Below are 16498 nucleotides of genomic sequence, written 5' to 3' on the forward strand. Positions count from 1 at the left end.
GTTTATTCGACTGTTATTTTGAATCAAAATGCAACAAGACACGATCAGTCATTTTCTTTATTCAAGCGAACATTTACAAGATGAACTCGGTCAGTAAAAGGATTTTTATTTAAAAGGCGCTCGGCGGTTATTAGAGTCGTAAATACACAAGTTTTATTGCACATGTCAAGAGCCGTGTGGTGTGTTTTTAAAAAAAGGCACACAGCTGATAGAGAGAGCGCTTCAGCATCACGCATTACCTCTCGATGTTAACTAGAAACCACTTCACACCACACATTGAACCCTTAGCTGAGTTATTCATCGTAGTAATAATAATAAAGCAGCCCGTGTGAGTGACTTTGGTCACATCAGATTCCCATCTGATTGACAACTTTCTTAAAGTCACAGTACCAGACTGGGTTTGTTGTAATGAAGGCGCTCTCTCTACCAGCAGGATGACATTTAAAAGGCAGCATCGCTATCAAACACGAGCGGTTATTTTCTTAAATCCTTCATAAAGTTAAATAAGAAAACGTGTTATCATATAAATAGTTCTGAAGCGTTACAAACGTCGCTCATCCCTCCGTTATAGGTGAGTTTGGTTCTGGGGTTTTCGCGGCATAACTTCATATTCTGTCCTACGACGGGTAAGAAGAGTTAACGCCCCCCCCCCCGCCCCCCCACCCCCGGTACAGAACAGACCCAGGTCTCACTCGCTGCAGAGTGTTAAGTCACCAGAGGGACGGATCGGCGTGAACCGGAGGCGTTAAGCGTCGACCGCTTCCTGCCGTCTCAGTGGGGCTGAAACGTCTTGGCTAAGTCCTCCAGCAGAGACATCAACTTCTGCTCCTCCAGGGCGGAGCTGTGGGTCCAGGCCAGCGGCAGGTGGGCGGACACCGTCTTCCGGTCTGCGGACAAACAAAGGATGGATGAATGGATGGATGAACCGGTGAAAAATGATTCGTTTATTCCAGTTCAGAACGTCTCCTGATTGGCCGAATTCAAATACAAAAACTGTTGAATAAATGATTGAATACCTGTTTTTGAGGAAACTGAATTATTTGCTCGTTAAGACTTTTGAACACCTGCGGATGCCTTTAAACCAGTGGCATTGGATGTGCAGGTAGGTGTGGTTATTTGGAACTAAGAATTGTAATTTTCAAAATAAAATGTCTCTTTGGCTTTCAACAAGAAATTAAAAAAACAAAAAAACATGAGCAAGCAACGGATTTAAATACTTAGTATGCGCTCATCGGAGAGCCCGAGCCCGACCGGTGACAAATGAAGGCTCGTTGAAGAAAACTGAAGACAGATTTCATGTCTTCAGTTTGCTTAATGTCAGAACTGGTGTTCCATAAATACACAGAGAGCAATTTATTAAGAGAAATGAGGACACGAGTCATAACGGCCTCATATTACATCACATGGAGAGATGAATGAAGTATGAGATTTTTGTATTAAGTTACAGCCTTACTCTACAAGGCCGCTGGGATCAGTGTGTGTGTGTGTGTGTGTGTGTGTCTTCATAGAGGGACTGTACTCTCTGGCAGTATCTGGCACCAAAAGCAGCCCAGTCCAGCTGCAATGGACACAGGCCAAACCCCCCCCCACACACACACACACACACACACACACACACACTGACAAATGTGTGATTCAGCCAATAGTGTTCGCTTCTCTTCTTCCTGTTTTACTGTTTTTTTTGCAATCTTGGGGTACTAAAATTGTATTTTGGTCTCTTTTTTTAAAATATACTGTATATACGTATATATAATAGATTGATACATAATAGATTGCTTTTGGTTTTTTAGCACACACCTTGGTAGAAAAGGCCGCTGCGGTTGGTGGTCGCGGCCTCAGAGACGGACAGCCACACCACGGTGTCGGCCCCCTGCTCCGGGGCCCGCAGGCTGTCCTTCATGGAGCGATGGAAGTCTGGCATGGCGTTGGCCACCGCTGGGACAGAGACGGAGAGGGACAGAAGACAAACCGAGGGTTGAACATCCTGTACGCACAGGCCGTGATTATGTCATTTTCTGGCGTGCGCATCGGCTTCACTACGCAAATATAAACCACGCTTTAGGGACGATTTTCTAAAAATATACATTTTGTTTAATTTGTCCACAAAGCGGTTGCTTGCTGTTAATTCTTACGGTGGTCCTTGTGTGTGTGTGTGTGTGTGTGTGTGTGTGTGTGTGTGTGTGTGTGTGTGTGTGTGTGAGGGGCGATACCTGGAGTGTCGACCCAGCCGGGATGCATGACGGAGAAGTGGATGTTGGTGTGAGTCTTTGCCAGCTGCTCTGTCATCACCACCTGCTGCCTCTGGAACACACACACACACACACACACACACACACACACACACACACACACACATGAATGAACGTGTCTTCAGATAGATTCTGTTCGGTGAGGACGTCTGAAGGGTTGGACTCCGAGCAGGTGAGGCTCACATGTCTCTTTTCACAATGCTGCACTTTTTAAATGAAAAACAAGCAAACAAACAAACGAGTGACACAGACTCAGACTTGAAGCAAACAAACAAACTAAATATTTTAGTATCTCATCAATTAATTATATAAATTAATTTAAAAAAAGTACTTGAAGACGTTAAAGCCCTCTTACTTTGTGCTGGGCGTAGACCATGGTGCCGTCATAGCGGCCCCGCTCAGACTGCAGGTTCCCCGTCCTGAGCTTCTGCACCAACATTCCTCCTGAAGACACTGTGATCTGAACAGAGACGAAGGGAAACATGGGCGTAACATAAAACACAATTTCATATCGCGTCTATGTTCTGCTCACGGTGGCGCAACAGGGCAAAGTATATATATATATATATATATATATATATATATATTCAAGTACTATATTTAAATAAATGTCTGTTGAGTCCGAATGAAGTAACACCAGACAGCAACCTCCGGTTCTGAAAAGTGGAGCCTTCAACCTGCGTTCTCTCTAGTGTCCACCAGGGGGCGACTCCTCTGGTTGTATAGAAGTCTAGTCTAAAATGACTCTACTTCTCTCTTGATTTATTCCCTCAGTAAACATTGTAAACATGAGTTTATGGTCTCAATCTCTAGTTTACAGTCTTCTTCAATACAGCATGATGTTCATTTAGTACATTATGGTCCATTTAGAGTCAAACAGCTTTAGGGCGGGGCTACCTTGTGATTGACAGGTCGTTACCACGCTGTTCGTGTTTTCGTCGTACTACTTTAACCGTTTCACAGTGGGTTTTCAGTTCGCGGTCGTAACCTTTTTGGTCACCTGAAAATGTCGCATTCAGCGTTTCGGTTGAACTCTCAGTGTCACTTCTGGTTGCAAAAAAACCCAAGATGGCGACCGCCAAAATGCAGAACTCGATGCTTCAAAAACTCCACAAACCGACGGGTGATCACTTCTTGTATATACAGTCTATGGGTAACACGATGCCAAGAAAGCCCCTAGCATTCGCAGTATTACGATGTCTGTGGCGAGCTCTCCAGGGGAATCCAAAAAAAACACACACCTGCAATTACCACTTCTGGCCATAGGTGTCGCCAAAGAGAGCCAAAAGAAGATGGTCGAGGGTTGTAACTTTCAGTCATATTTTGAGGAATATAACGAGTATTTTTAAGCTCCCGTGAACTTCTCCTCCACTACGGTTAATATCTAAAGTCTATGAGCTGCTCAATGAAAGGCATCCATGACTTCTGTGAGGTAAGAAGAACCCACAGTTCTGACTCTGACGGCGGCAAACAAACTCTCTCTGGGACTCACCACTCTGGGATCTGCGCTCTTCTCCAGCAAGGGAATGAGACTCTTGGTGAGAATGTAAACCCCTAGTGGACAACAATACAAAATGTAAATCACAACTATCCCACCTTTCCCTTCCAACCTCCCCCCCCCCTCCCCCCTTCCCTGACCGTTGACTCACCGAGGACGTTGGAGGCGAAGCTCTTCTCGAGCCCCTCGGCGTTCACGTCCCTTTGGCTCATGATGGCGCCGGCGTTATTGATCTGCGTGGATCACGACACAAAGACAAAGAGAGGAGCAGCGGTGAAGTATAGGTGCTAAAACAGTGAAAAACAGTAAAATAAGGACGAATAACAACGCCATATGTTCCCAAAGTAGGTAGCTCTTGTCACTCACCAGTACATTGAGGGCCTTGTACTTCCTCTTGAAGCCCTCGGCAAACTCCCCGACCTTCCTGGTCTCGGACAGGTCCAGGATGTGGACGTACACCTCCTGCGATGACAATTTAAAGTGCGTCTGTGCCACATGCTTATTCTTTTAAAACGTCCGTTTAAGAAGCGAGTCATACTGTACTTTATTTCCGGTCTCTTTGACGATGTCGGCCCTCGCCTCCTCCGCCTTGTCCTTGTTCCTGCACACCATGTGGACCGTTCCACCTGCGACATGGAGACGGAAAACAAACGCCACTAATTTGTACCGCCGCTGTCGTCGCTGCGATTACTCCTAAAAATGGTAGCGTTAAAAAATAAGAACTTTTGCAATGCGTTCAGTGTCCTTCAGCACCTTTCTTGGCGATGGCCATGGCGGTTGCTTTGCCGATGCCGCTGTTGGCTCCCGTTATCATGAAGGCGCGTCCGGCCAAGGACACCTCCAGGTCCTTCTCCACGAACCTCTTGGAGGCCGACAGGAAGGCGCTCCTGCGGGAACAAGCGGAGCAAGTGGATTCATCTTGAAACGCAGAGGCGGGGGGGGGGGTCTGAGAGGGTCAGTGTCTGAGTTCACGCAGGGTCAGCGTGTTTGAGGTCAGCCTGTTTACTGCATACGTCTCTACTGTACGGACACAATGAAGACGAGAGTGTGCCTGGCATCGTCTCTGATGAAGAAGGGGGTTCGGGGTGAGACGACCGACGGTGACAACGGGATCGGTGTGTGTGTGTGTGTGTGTGTGTGGCAACAAGGACTTCAATTGCCCCCATTGTCCTGGATGCCATTGTTGAAGTAGAAGGGTGGGGGGGGGGGGGGGGATGCTGAGGCTAAATGCCCGCTCTGTTCGATGGTGTCATGCCGAGAGCTATTAGTGTCGGGTCAGAGCGGGTTGCCGGGCAGCTCTTTTGGGGGAAAAAAGATAACACAGAACAAAAGGGTGGAGATGGGAAACAATCACAAAAGCACCTCTTCAGGGCGACTTGGCTCTCGCTGCGGAGGGATGAGGAAAGGCGCCTTAGGGGCCGCAACAGATCTCTCTCACACACACACACACACACACACACACACACACACACACACACACACACACACACGAGCGACCGTGGCTCCTCGCCGAGTCGCCGTACAACTATGCAAAGTTTCATAAATCGGTGAATCAAAGATGCGCTGCGGCTCCATCCTGTCAAACATGTCTGTGAACTGAAGTCAACAACCAGGAGACACAATAAGTCGTCTTTGACCTGACCTCATGTAACCTAAACACACTAATCTGACAACCGCATTCTCAATTACTTTATTGATCAATTGGTCTATTAAATGCCAGAGAGTTGTCCAAACAGTCCAAAAACCAAAAGATGTTTCATTTGCAGATTTATAAAAAAAAGGAGGATAAATGACATTAAATAGATTTGTTGTTGTTGTTGTTGTTGATTAACTAGCAGACTAATTGTTTCTCTACACATCACGACGTTAACTTTTATCAGAAAGTTTCATATCGGCCGAAAATTCAAAAGACATCTACTGGAAAGACAGGGAGGCCGTTTAAGGCGGTGTTCCCCTTATTATCATATTATATATTGAAGACAGTGAAGTGGCCCTAACCCATCTCTGAGGATCTATCCACACACACAACCATCAGTCCATATTTTTGCCTAAAAATTATGCCTGTACATATTAATTATGAACTCTAAGAGTCCTGTGATTTTCACCCCCATTAGAATCAGAAATACAAAAATATTACAATAAAATCAGGAGGCAAAGCGATGAATTTAAGGTATTATTATTATTATTATTATTATTATTATTATTAGCTGTTATTGTTTTATCTTTACATATTAAATACATGAATATGATGAGTTACGTTACTCAAATCGCTTCTTGCAAAGTTACAACTGTGAAGTGATCTGAAATAATAAAATAGATTGTTCCTACACACACACACACACACACACACACACACACACACACTCACACACTCACTATGAGCATGCACTAAGGACACAGCAGCAGGGTCACTCCTAACATATCTCCTATATCTCTCTCAGCGGTAGGAAGTTGTTCGGATACGGGGCATCTTACCTGGTGAACTCGGTCACTCCCTTCAGGAACCAGGCGGAGTTGCGGTACAGAGACATGGTGGTGCGTTTGCTCCGGAAGCCTCTCGCTGTGCGGAGCTCTCTCTCTCTCTCCTCCGCTTTTTTACCCCCCTACAGCTGGACCCAAAACCACGTGTGGCTCCGTTGAATTAACATCAGTTGGGGCGGGCCCCCCCAAAGCGGCAGGAAGTTCAGTGGACTAGTCCCACACGATGTAAGACCGGTATCCTCCCTTTCTTTTAGCCGGTGTTTGGTTGAGGACTCAAACTGAAATTAACGGTTACAGCAGGCTTACAGCTAAGCTAGCTGCTGTTATATACCTGCCGTTTGAAAACGTTATTCCTTCGTCTGTAAGTAAATTTTTTAACAGTACAAAAAAGAGGTTAGTGGTAAAATTTCGACATAAATAGGCTTACAGTAAAGTCAAACATGAAGTATGACAGGAGGCGGGCTTTGAAGCAGAACCGCCGTGTAAGCAACACCGCTAGCTCCGGCTAACGCTAGCTGACGTTCGCTAACGCTAGCTAACATTAGCTAAGTTAGGTTAGTTTACTGGAAATTTAAGCTAGCAGTGTTTCGTTCGTTGAAAAAAGCCGTTATAAGTGCTGATACACTGAATTAAATGATTATTGTTATTTTATTTACATTATTTTATTATTTCCCCCCAAAAAATATCTTTTTTTAGTTGAATTACTTTCTTTTTTATTCAATTGCACATGTACAATTTTACAAATTGTAAATGTATTTTTCGTCTGTAGTCCCAAGGGCAGGTTATCACAATTTAGTGGGCTAATGTTATCAGTACAGTTCAACAGAAAAACACACTCTAGTACATCACTGTACAACACAACACAATACAAAAGCAGCAGATTTGTAAAAACTGAGTATATAATGGCAGTGCCTGAGATGAGGTAATATAACATTTTCTTAGAATATATTACAAAATAACTTAATGGGCCAAATATGTGTGGATTTAGCTCAGTAATGTGTTGTTGTATATTCCTAAATATACTCTTACTGACTACAAATGTACATTACTACCAACTCTCTCACTGCACTGCACTGATTCACCTGTCTGTGGTAGCCAATCAGAGGGGGTGGGGGCGTGGCTCTGGCTGGAGAAGGTGTGTGAGAGAGAGAGAGAGAGAGAGAACACACTGACTTCTGGGAAAAAACATGTCGCTGCATCTCCAAAACGCACAAGATACACTAGGATAGTACTCTGGAGAGTTGATCACAAAGCCTGGAGGATTTGCATTTTGGGTCACTTCTGCTTACTGCTGTGACAAGATGGTGAGTACAGCTTGTTGCTATAATTTACCTGTTGGTGAGTTCATGCAGGTCATTGCACTGTAATAAATACCTAAGGCCATTGCTGTGTGTCCTCTGATGAGGGAAGTCTACCGGCGGTTGTGATTTCTTTACTTCTTTCTTACGGCAATTCAACTTCCTTGATCAAACGTCAGGTTAATTGATACTTCAGTGGAGTTATTCTGTTCAAGAGACTGATCATTTAAGAGAATAAATATGTCAGATTTATCACATGTCATTATTATAATATGAGCTCAATATAAAAAGCTTTTAAGATTTGGATTGGATGGGTTTTTTTGCAGTCTGACAACCATGTTGCGTCTGAAAGGCAAATGAATGCAAATCTCAAGAACGCTGGTTTCAGCTGCAGAAGTGCCTCGTTTTCTAACGATTTAAACAATAAGAAGACGCTAGAATTCCACTTGAAGTCGTCATATAACCTTGTAAATGATTGATGATTGTAAGTGTACGGTGCTGCGGGCAGAGGCAGTGCTGCTTGCTGCTGCTGCACCTCAGTGCAAAGAGCTTCCAGTAATTGCTCTTGCGCAACACCACTCATTGACTTTACTAGTCATTGCACCTCAAAAGGTGCCACAGATGTGTTTGGTCTTCAGTCACATTCCTAGTTCTGCAATCTAATCGCTCCTGGTTGGTTTTGCTTTAGCTGCAGGCAGCTTAAACTGTTGTTGGAAGTTGTATTACTGTGTGTGTGTGTGTGTGTGTGTGTGTGTGTGTGTGTGTGTGTGTGTTTGCTTCATTGTATGTCTGTGTTACGGCCGCCTCCATGTTGTTGTGTTTTGCAAAGACTCTGGTTGCAGCAGCGACCTCTCAATCACCGTGTAGCCCCGCCCCTAAAGCATCCCCTGCTTTATGGTGTGTTTGACTCTAAATGGAGCATAATGTACTAAATGAACATCATGCTGTATTGAAGAAGACTGTAAACTAGAGGTTGAGACCATAAACTCATGTTTACAATGTTTACTGAGGGAATAAATCAAGAGAGAAGTAGAGTCATTTTAGACTAGACTTCTATACAACCAGAGGAGTCGCCCCCTGATGGACACTAGAGAGAATGCACGCTTGAAGCATCGCCGCATTGGCTTCACTCTGCAGAACCGGAGGTTGCCGTCTGCCGACACAGCTGAGACGAACACTTTTCATAAGTCACTCCTTTCTGCTCTTTGTCCCCCACTTCCTGTCGTCGTCAGATGCGCTTCCTGTTGCTGTTCAGCCGTCAGGGGATGCTGCGGCTGCAGAAGTGGTTCACGCCGGTGACGGACCGGGAGAAGAAGAAGGTGATCCGGGACATGATGATGTTGGTTTTGCCACGTCCACCTCGCTCCTGTAACTTCCTCCATTGGAGGGACCTCAAGGTTGTTTACAAGAGGTAACCACAAGAGACGCAGCTGTTTGAATCACTCGTGTTAGAATTACACGATGACGCTCAGGGTTTCGTCAGCTGCAGACTTGGGTGTTGAGCAGGAACCACCTTTGGCTGTGTTTATTCCTAATGATTAACTTGACAGAAGACAGACACACCCGTTCTCAAGACGTGGATGGAGTGAATGTCTGGTTGAACGCACAGAGGGTGACCTAGATTACTGACGGGACCGTGGTGAGCGCTTACCCTCTCATGGTTTTTCACTGCCTTCAGTCACGGTAGCAACCTTCAATAATAGGAAAGTTAGTGGGAAAATAACAGGAACACCTCACAATATTACATGTTCCAGTGCAATGTATGAGGCCCCCTGAAACACGGGTCTAAATGGGGACCTATTCTAGATAGTAAAACCCGGAGTATTGATAAAAGGTCCGAAGTTACCGGTTTCGCTATCGGTACTTTAAAAAGTTATGGAGTGAGACGTCCTCGTCTCAAACGTCTTCTCTCTGTTTGTCTCTGTCTTTGTCTCTCTGTCTCTGTCTATTTGTCTTTCTGTCTTTGTCTCTCTGTCTCTTTGTTTTGTCTCTCTGTCTCCGTCTCTCTGTCTTTGTCTCTTTGTTTTTGTCTTTCTGTCTTTGTCTCTCTGTCTTTGTCTTTTTGTCTCTGTCTCTCTGTCTTTGTTTCTCTGTCTATTTGTCTCTCTGTCTCCGTCTCTCTGTCTTTGTCTCTCTGTATTTGTCTCTCTGTCTCCGTCTCTCTGTCTTTGTCTCTCTGTCTCTTTGTTTTGTCTCTCTGTCTCTGTCTCTTTGTCTCTCTGTCTCTGTCTATTTGTCTTTCTGTCTTTGTCTCTCTGTCTTTGTCTCTCTGTCTCCGTCTCTCTGTCTTTGTCTCTCTGTCTATTTGTCTCTCTGTCTCCGTCTCGCTGTCTTTGTCTCTGTCTCTTTGTTTTGTCTCTCTGTCTCCGTCTCTCTGTCTTTATCTCTCTGTCCATTTGTCTCTCTGTCTTTGTTTTTGTCTTTCTGTCTTTGTCTCTCTGTCTTTGTCTTTTTGTCTCTGTCTTTGTTTCTCTGTCTTTGTCTCCGTCTCTCTGTCTATTTGTCTGTCTCTCTGTCTTTGTCTCTCTGTCTCTTTGTTTTGTCTCTCTGTCTTCGTCTCTCTGTCCATTTGTCTCTCTGTCTATTTGTCTCTCTGTCTTTGTCTTTGTCTCTCTGTCTTTGTCTCTTTGTCTCTCTGTCTTTGTTTCTCTGTCTCTCTGTCTCCGTCTCTCTGTCTTTGTCTCTCTGTCTTTGTTTTTGTCTTTCTGTCTTTGTCTCTCTGTTTTTGTCTTTTTGTCTCTGTCTCTCTGTCTTTGTTTCTCTGTCTATTTGTCTCTCTGTCTTTGTCTCTCTGTCTCTTTGTTTTGTCTCTCTGTCTATTTGTCTCTCTGTCTATTTGTCTCTCTGTCTTTGTCTTTGTCTCTCTGTCTTTGTCTCTCTGTCTTTGTCTCTTTGTCTCTCTGTCTTTGTTTCTCTGTCTCTCTGTCTTTGTCTATTTGTCTCTCTGTCTCTGTCACAAGAATAATAAAGAAATGTCGATTCTTTTCTTAATTAATTGTCTCTTTTGTTCACAAAATAATCCAAAAGAACCGACAACAGTATCGATAAGGAACTGAACTGATGAGCAGCATTGATGAGAGTTCTAGTATCCCTAACATCCTAACATTCAAACTAAATAAGTGACTTTTATGAAGCTTGTTTTTTCTCTTAAAATAAGCTGTGTGTGCCTACATGCATGCAGGTAACATCTGACCTCTACCCTGACCTCTACCCTCTCCATGTGCAGGTATGCCAGCCTGTACTTCTGCACCGGTCTAGAGAACCAGGACAACGAGCTGCTGACCCTCGAAGTGCTGCACAGATACGTGGAGCTGCTGGACAAATACTTTGGCAACGTGAGTGGAGCTCAACGGTCTGATGGAGCGAGCTTTAAACCGGTTCATCTAACAACAGATGACCTGCTTTAGTCCAAAAACAAATACAGCAGCTGAAGGAACACAACACTGAGAGGCTTGTTGCTTTACACTGCTGCACAACAAGGCCCTGAACCACAGCGGCTCCTGCGTCACACTACACTGCAGGAGTTCAGTCACATCGCTGCTCTCCACCGGTCTGACTCCCCCTGGTGTCCAGAAGGGGCTCCAGAACCACCCGACCTACAGTCTTAATAATATGCAACTAGGCCGAAATGAAGGAAGTGTGATTAACGCATCGGGGCACGTTCTTCTGTTTCAGGTGTGCGAGTTGGACATCATTTTCAACTTCGAGAAGGCTTACTTCATCCTGGACGAGTTCCTGATGGGAGGAGAGGTCCTAGAAACGTCCAAAATAGCCGTGAGCGTGTCCACGGAGGAGGCCGACACGCTCCAAGAGGTATTTATTTAAAAAAAGGGGGGGGAGGGGCTCGACGGACGCTTGGCGAGCGCAGTTCTTTTATTCTCGCTACTCACGCGAGACGTATCTCTGCTCTCATCACAGACGATGGAGGAGTACATGAGCAAGCCTGCCTACTGAGCCACGGGGAGCACCAGGACGTCTCCACAGGTTCATTCTGTTTCACGACTCGTTTGGAACGACGCTGCAGTAACCTCAACTCCTCCACGTAGTTTTTAATAAGCGTTTGGATCTTTTAAAGTGCCTTTTTTTTTTTAAAAGCCTCATATTTATCAATCTCAGGGTTTTTACGACTGAAAAGAGTCTCGTGTTTCTCCCCGGTTCATCACAAACATGTTTGTTCTCTTTAGTAATGTGTGTCGGTGAGTAAATGAAGAAGCACCACACGGTAAGGAAAAAATAAAGTCAATGCTTTATTCACCTCAGGTATGTCACATTATGACCACATTTACAAAAAAAACAAATAAGAATAAAAAACAAACAATACCCACAAGTGAATCTATGGGATCCAACACTGATTGGTTGTGTGTGTGTGTGTGTGTGTGTGTGTGTGTGTGTGTGTGTGTGTGTGTGTGTGTGTGTGTGTGTGTGTGTGTGTGTGTGTGTGCGTGCGTGTGCGTGTGCGTTGAAAGGCTGGTGAGTCACATGTACTGGTTGTTTAGTGTCATTGAGCAACAAACTCATTTAAAAAAAAAAAAAAGCATCAGCTGAATGTCTAAACACTCGTATTTCTGCTAATAAATAGGAACTTTTTTTTGTAAACCTACAGAATAACTCGTGTTTTATTCTTCAAAATACTTTTATTTCCACCCGCCACCAAAACATTATGTATACTATATATATATATGTGTGTGTGTGTGTCTCTCTTTGTATTCACGGGGCCGTCTCGGCGTCACTTTCTGGGTTCAGGGAGCTCAGCAGCTTCATCACCGCCTCGTTATCAAAGCCTTGCGTTTGCGTGCCGCCGCCCCTCCCCTCCTCGCCCTCCGACCGTCTCTTTTCATTCGGGCTTTTGTCTGAGTCCGTTTCATCGAAATACGCCTGCATGGCCCGCTCGAAAGAGCCCGCGGCGCCCCGCCCCACCTCGCCCCGCTTCTGGCTCGCCTTGTTGCCCCGGTACGCGGCGGGCTTCGGGTACCGCGCCAGCATCTGAGACGCCAGGTACGCCGCCAGCTCGTCCTCGTCGGCGGCGGCGGTGTCGTCGTAGTCGTCGTCTTTCGACGCGCTGGGAGGCGGCGGCGGGGGTGGGGGGCGCCGCCGCTGCTGCGTGGGAGCGGACGCCCCCGAACGCCCCGCGGGCAGAGCGTGAAGTCGCCACGATGGGCTTTTGTTCTGCTTCTGCTTCCTGACGGGAGCTCGGTCGTCCTCGGCGGCCCCCAACCCCAGGATGCTCAGTATCTCCTCCGTCCGCCGCTCCTCGGGGGTCTTCCGTCTGTCAGGAAGGCGTCTGCTGTAGAATTGAGCCCCGGGAATCTTGTGCGTCGTCTTCCTCGGGGAGATCTGAGAGAGCTTGTTCTCCGCTCTGGATAATCCGCTGCTCTTTCGCGACGCGTCTTGGTTCGTCGTCTCTCCGGTTTTGAGCATGTCCACCAGGTCCTCGGGTGGGATCTGGTATTTCTGGGAGATCTGAATGAGCTGGTAGATGGCCCGCGGGTCGATGCTGTCTCCGTACTGCGTCTGAGCCGCTCTCCTCTCTGCCCTCTTCTTCTCCTCCTCCTCCTCTTCCTCCTCCTCCTCTATCTCTCTCTTGTGCTCCTCCTCTTCGGTTTTCTCCAGCACCTTCAGGAGGTAGTAGTCCACCAGGTTGGCAATGTCGTCCGGGTCGTTCGATCTCTTGACTGGGAAGCTTTCACCGTCGTCCTCTTCGTCGTCCTCGTCGGCTTCCTCGTCGTTGTCGTCGACGTAATCGAGCCCTCGGTTTGCCTCGTGTTTGTCCTCCTCCTCCTCCTCCTCCTGGTCCTGTAGCGGACCCCAGTCTGCGAGATCCCCGTCATCGTATCCCGCATCCCTCACATTGAACATATCGCCTTCGTCGTCGTCCTCCTCCTCCCCCATGTCGTCCTCCTCGTCCTGGCGCCGGTGCACGCTCTTCACACTTGTCAGCTTGTCCAGCTCGTCAAACACGGACTGCAGCGTTGCCAGGTTCTGAGGCGTGTACTTCTCCTCCACGTTCTCGTTGGTGCGCTTGAAGGGGCTCCCGTGCTCCAGGTCCGGCCCCCTCTCGCCGCCCTCCTCCTCCTCCTCGTCCTCGTCCCCCTCGCCCTCCTCCTCGTCCTCGAACATCAGCGGCAGCTTCTTGTGAGGCAGGATACTCTGCTGCTTCTGCTGCACTCTGGGATACGCGCCGTCCGCCGCCGCCGCCGGCTTGGCGGCCTTCTCCGTCTGCTGGAGGGTGCTGAGCACGGCCTGGAGCAGCTCTTCACTCTTGTCCTCCCTTCCCTCCTCCTCCTCTTCCTCCTCTTTGCTCTGCATAGGGTTGGAAGCCAGCCTCAGCACGGCACGCAGCCTCTCGGCGTCATCCGTGCGGCCGGCGGCGTCGTACCCCGCGGCGACGGGGGCGCGCTGCTGGGAGTCCGTGCCGGTCCTCTGACGGAGGCCCTCGATGTACTCCAACGCTTTGAGCATGTCGACGTTGGGAGTCTGGAGGACGTCGCCCCTCGCGGAGTCTGACTCACTTCCTCTCGGTCTGTGCTCTCTGAGGGAAGCCCCGTGAGCGGCGGGGGAGCCGAGGAAGAGGAGCATCAAGAGGAAGCCGGCGAGACGGAGGAGGAGGAGGAGGAGAGGGCTGGCGGAGGTCTCGGGGAGTGACGGCATGGTGACGCCTGCAGAGGGAAGACAGAAGAGACTCATGTCAGCGCTGACCTTTTTACACGTTAAGCTAACGGGTTACCGACGGTTACCGCTGTGGCATTTCTGAAACGTCTGCTGCTCTCATCGTCTCTTTAAAGGGCCGGTGTGATGACGGAGTCACCATCTCAATCCACCCAAAGACTGGAGGCTTTAAATCTGATTTTAGTTTCTGCTCCGCTGTAAACCAGCTTGAACACCTCAATTTATCTCAATTATGATTCTGTTGAATGTCTTAACCGCCTGATAAAAAATCCAGTTAAATAAAAACCCAGTTTCCTCATTCGTCAGACTTTTGTTTTACTTGAATCATGCTTATTCTTTTAATTACAATATTTATTTTTACATGTTTTTGTCATGTTTTTTGCAGCTTTTACAGTTTGCATCAAAGCAAAAATGACAGATGCAGCAGAAAAAAAAGAAGCAACTGCTGACCAACCTTGTATTTAATAATAATAATAATAATAATAAAGTGTTATATTAGCGGGTGATCAGTGTTAATCGGTGTTTGTGTACCCCCCCCGCCTGTTGCTGGAGGATCAACACTGGATCCTGTTCTCCAGCAGCGGCATCCAGCTCCCGTGTAAATCTCATTAGTCGTCAAATTTGCTGCTCTCCGTGAGTCACGGCCCGGTTGTCAAGGTAACCCGGTTTTAGGCTGTTGTTCCCATGGAACCGACGAAACCCTCTTAACTCCCAGTTATTACTGTTTTGCACGCTTTTAAATCGAATTGAAACGGGGTTGTGTTGTTGTGTTGCTGTCTGTGGACTGATATGAAACGGGCGTGCAAAATGCATCATGACACGTTTTTAATGCAAATGCATATATTTAATTTTAGAACAGAAGGCAAATAAGACAATTTATGTCCCTTTTTTATCTGTTTACTTTTTCCTTTCGCTTTTCCAAAAACCTGCATTTAAATTGCAAAAACTTCTTATTCATATATATTTTTTTTCATGTCATAGAAAAGTAGCAATTATAAGCTTTATTATAAGCCCGCGAATCTGGAGCGTCTGGAGCGTAATGAGAACAAAGAGGCGGCGGGGCGACCTCTTCGCCTCGGCGGCTGCGGCGGTGCATCAGGTTGGCAAAGAGCTCCAGAAACAGAAGCTTCATAAGTAACTCAAAAAATAAAAATAATAACTCTCTGTTTATACGTCGCGTGAAAGTAAACAAAGAGTGTAACGTGCAGTCAACCACCACCGAGTCTTACCTTTTGCGGTAGTTCAGTCTCTGTCGAGGCTCGTGAGTGAGCTGAGCATCTCTCTGTCTCGCGGCGCGGGTCTGGTTTCAGCACCGCGGACAGCTCCTCATGCTATTAGAGGAACCACCTGACTCGTGCGTCAGAGGGTGATGGAGGAGGATACGCAGCTACACGCACACACACACACGCACACGCGCGCGTGCACATATATATACGCGAACGCGCGCGCACACACACACTCGTTCATTTGAGTCAGCCGAACGAAAAGTGCTTCTCTCTCTTTGAAGCTGTGAAACTAGTTCTGACCCATCATCATCATCATCATCATCATCATCATAATAATGGCTTCTGTCGCAGTGTGTGATGAAGTGAATGAGTTCATAATGGAGCTATATTTAGGACCATTGACTGAGCTCATGGTGAGGGTTTATTAGCTTGTTTTATTATGAGGACATGTTAAATATTATAAGAGGACATGTGTGTTTTTTCCAGGGGTGGAAATAAAGCAGCTCAAACTAACTTATTCACCCTTTTATTAAAGCTCAATAAATGCTGTTTAACTGGCAATAAGAAGCTCAATAAATGTTTGTTTTCTTCCTCGTAGTAATGCGTCGCCCACCCTGTCGTAGTGGCTGTTGAATGGCCGCCGTTGTCACCGACTGCTGTTTGTGTCTCTGCTGCAGCACTGAGAGACGGAGGCAGGTCGAAGCCCACCGATGACTCACAGACGGACTCTGCCAAAAAAGACCGAGACGGGCGGGGTGACAGAGGGACTGCAGAGGGGTATGTGTGTGTGTGTGTGTGTGTGTGTGTGTGTGTGTGTGTGTGTGTGTGAGAGAGTGAGAGTGTGTGTGTGTGTGTGTGTGAGTGAGTGAGTGAGTGTGAGAGAGAGCACTTCTGTCGTCAGCAAGCCTGCACTGTGGTCTCTATTTTTGGCTGCCTGTCAAATCTTGTCTGCTAGGATCAGTGTGTGTGTGTGTGTGTGTGTGTGTGTGTGTGTGTGTGTGTGTGTGTGTGTGTGTGTGTGTGTGTGTGTGGCTGGCTGCTCGCAGTTTCATTCATAAATCCCCTTTCGTCGTCTTCGTT

General features: G+C 46.8%; 3 protein-coding genes across 3 annotated transcripts; 1 reads left to right on the forward strand and 2 right to left on the reverse strand.

Annotated features, from left to right (window-relative positions):
* Nucleotides 1-43: 43 nt before the first annotated feature.
* dhrs12la (dehydrogenase/reductase 12-like a) lies at nt 44-6342 on the reverse strand. The gene is made up of 10 exons (XM_068706379.1): nt 6223-6342; nt 4501-4634; nt 4291-4373; nt 4114-4209; nt 3899-3980; nt 3742-3803; nt 2605-2709; nt 2211-2301; nt 1798-1935; nt 44-887 (listed from the first exon to the last, which is right to left on the reverse strand). The coding sequence occupies exons 1-10, from the start codon at nt 6276-6278 to the stop codon at nt 772-774; spliced, it is 963 nt and encodes a 320-aa protein (XP_068562480.1). The 5' UTR covers nt 6279-6342; the 3' UTR covers nt 44-771.
* Nucleotides 6343-7362: 1020 nt separating this feature from the next.
* Nucleotides 7363-11626, forward strand: ap1s3a (adaptor related protein complex 1 subunit sigma 3a). Its single transcript, XM_068706408.1, has 5 exons — nt 7363-7532; nt 8759-8937; nt 10753-10861; nt 11202-11339; nt 11445-11626. Exons 1-5 carry the CDS (start codon nt 7530-7532, stop codon nt 11478-11480), a joined length of 465 nt encoding a protein of 154 aa, XP_068562509.1. The 5' UTR covers nt 7363-7529; the 3' UTR covers nt 11481-11626.
* Nucleotides 11627-11760: 134 nt separating this feature from the next.
* scg2a (secretogranin II a) lies at nt 11761-15513 on the reverse strand. The gene is made up of 2 exons (XM_068706348.1): nt 15422-15513; nt 11761-14182 (listed from the first exon to the last, which is right to left on the reverse strand). The coding sequence occupies exon 2, from the start codon at nt 14172-14174 to the stop codon at nt 12234-12236; it is 1941 nt and encodes a 646-aa protein (XP_068562449.1). The 5' UTR covers nt 14175-14182; nt 15422-15513; the 3' UTR covers nt 11761-12233.
* Between the last annotated feature and the right edge of the window lie 985 nt (nt 15514-16498).

The sequence above is a fragment of the Cebidichthys violaceus genome, unplaced genomic scaffold, assembly GCF_023349555.1.
Source record: "Cebidichthys violaceus isolate CVI_PGR_0920_01 unplaced genomic scaffold, fCebVio1.0.p SCAF_1, whole genome shotgun sequence".
NCBI lineage: Eukaryota > Metazoa > Chordata > Actinopteri > Perciformes > Stichaeidae > Cebidichthys > Cebidichthys violaceus.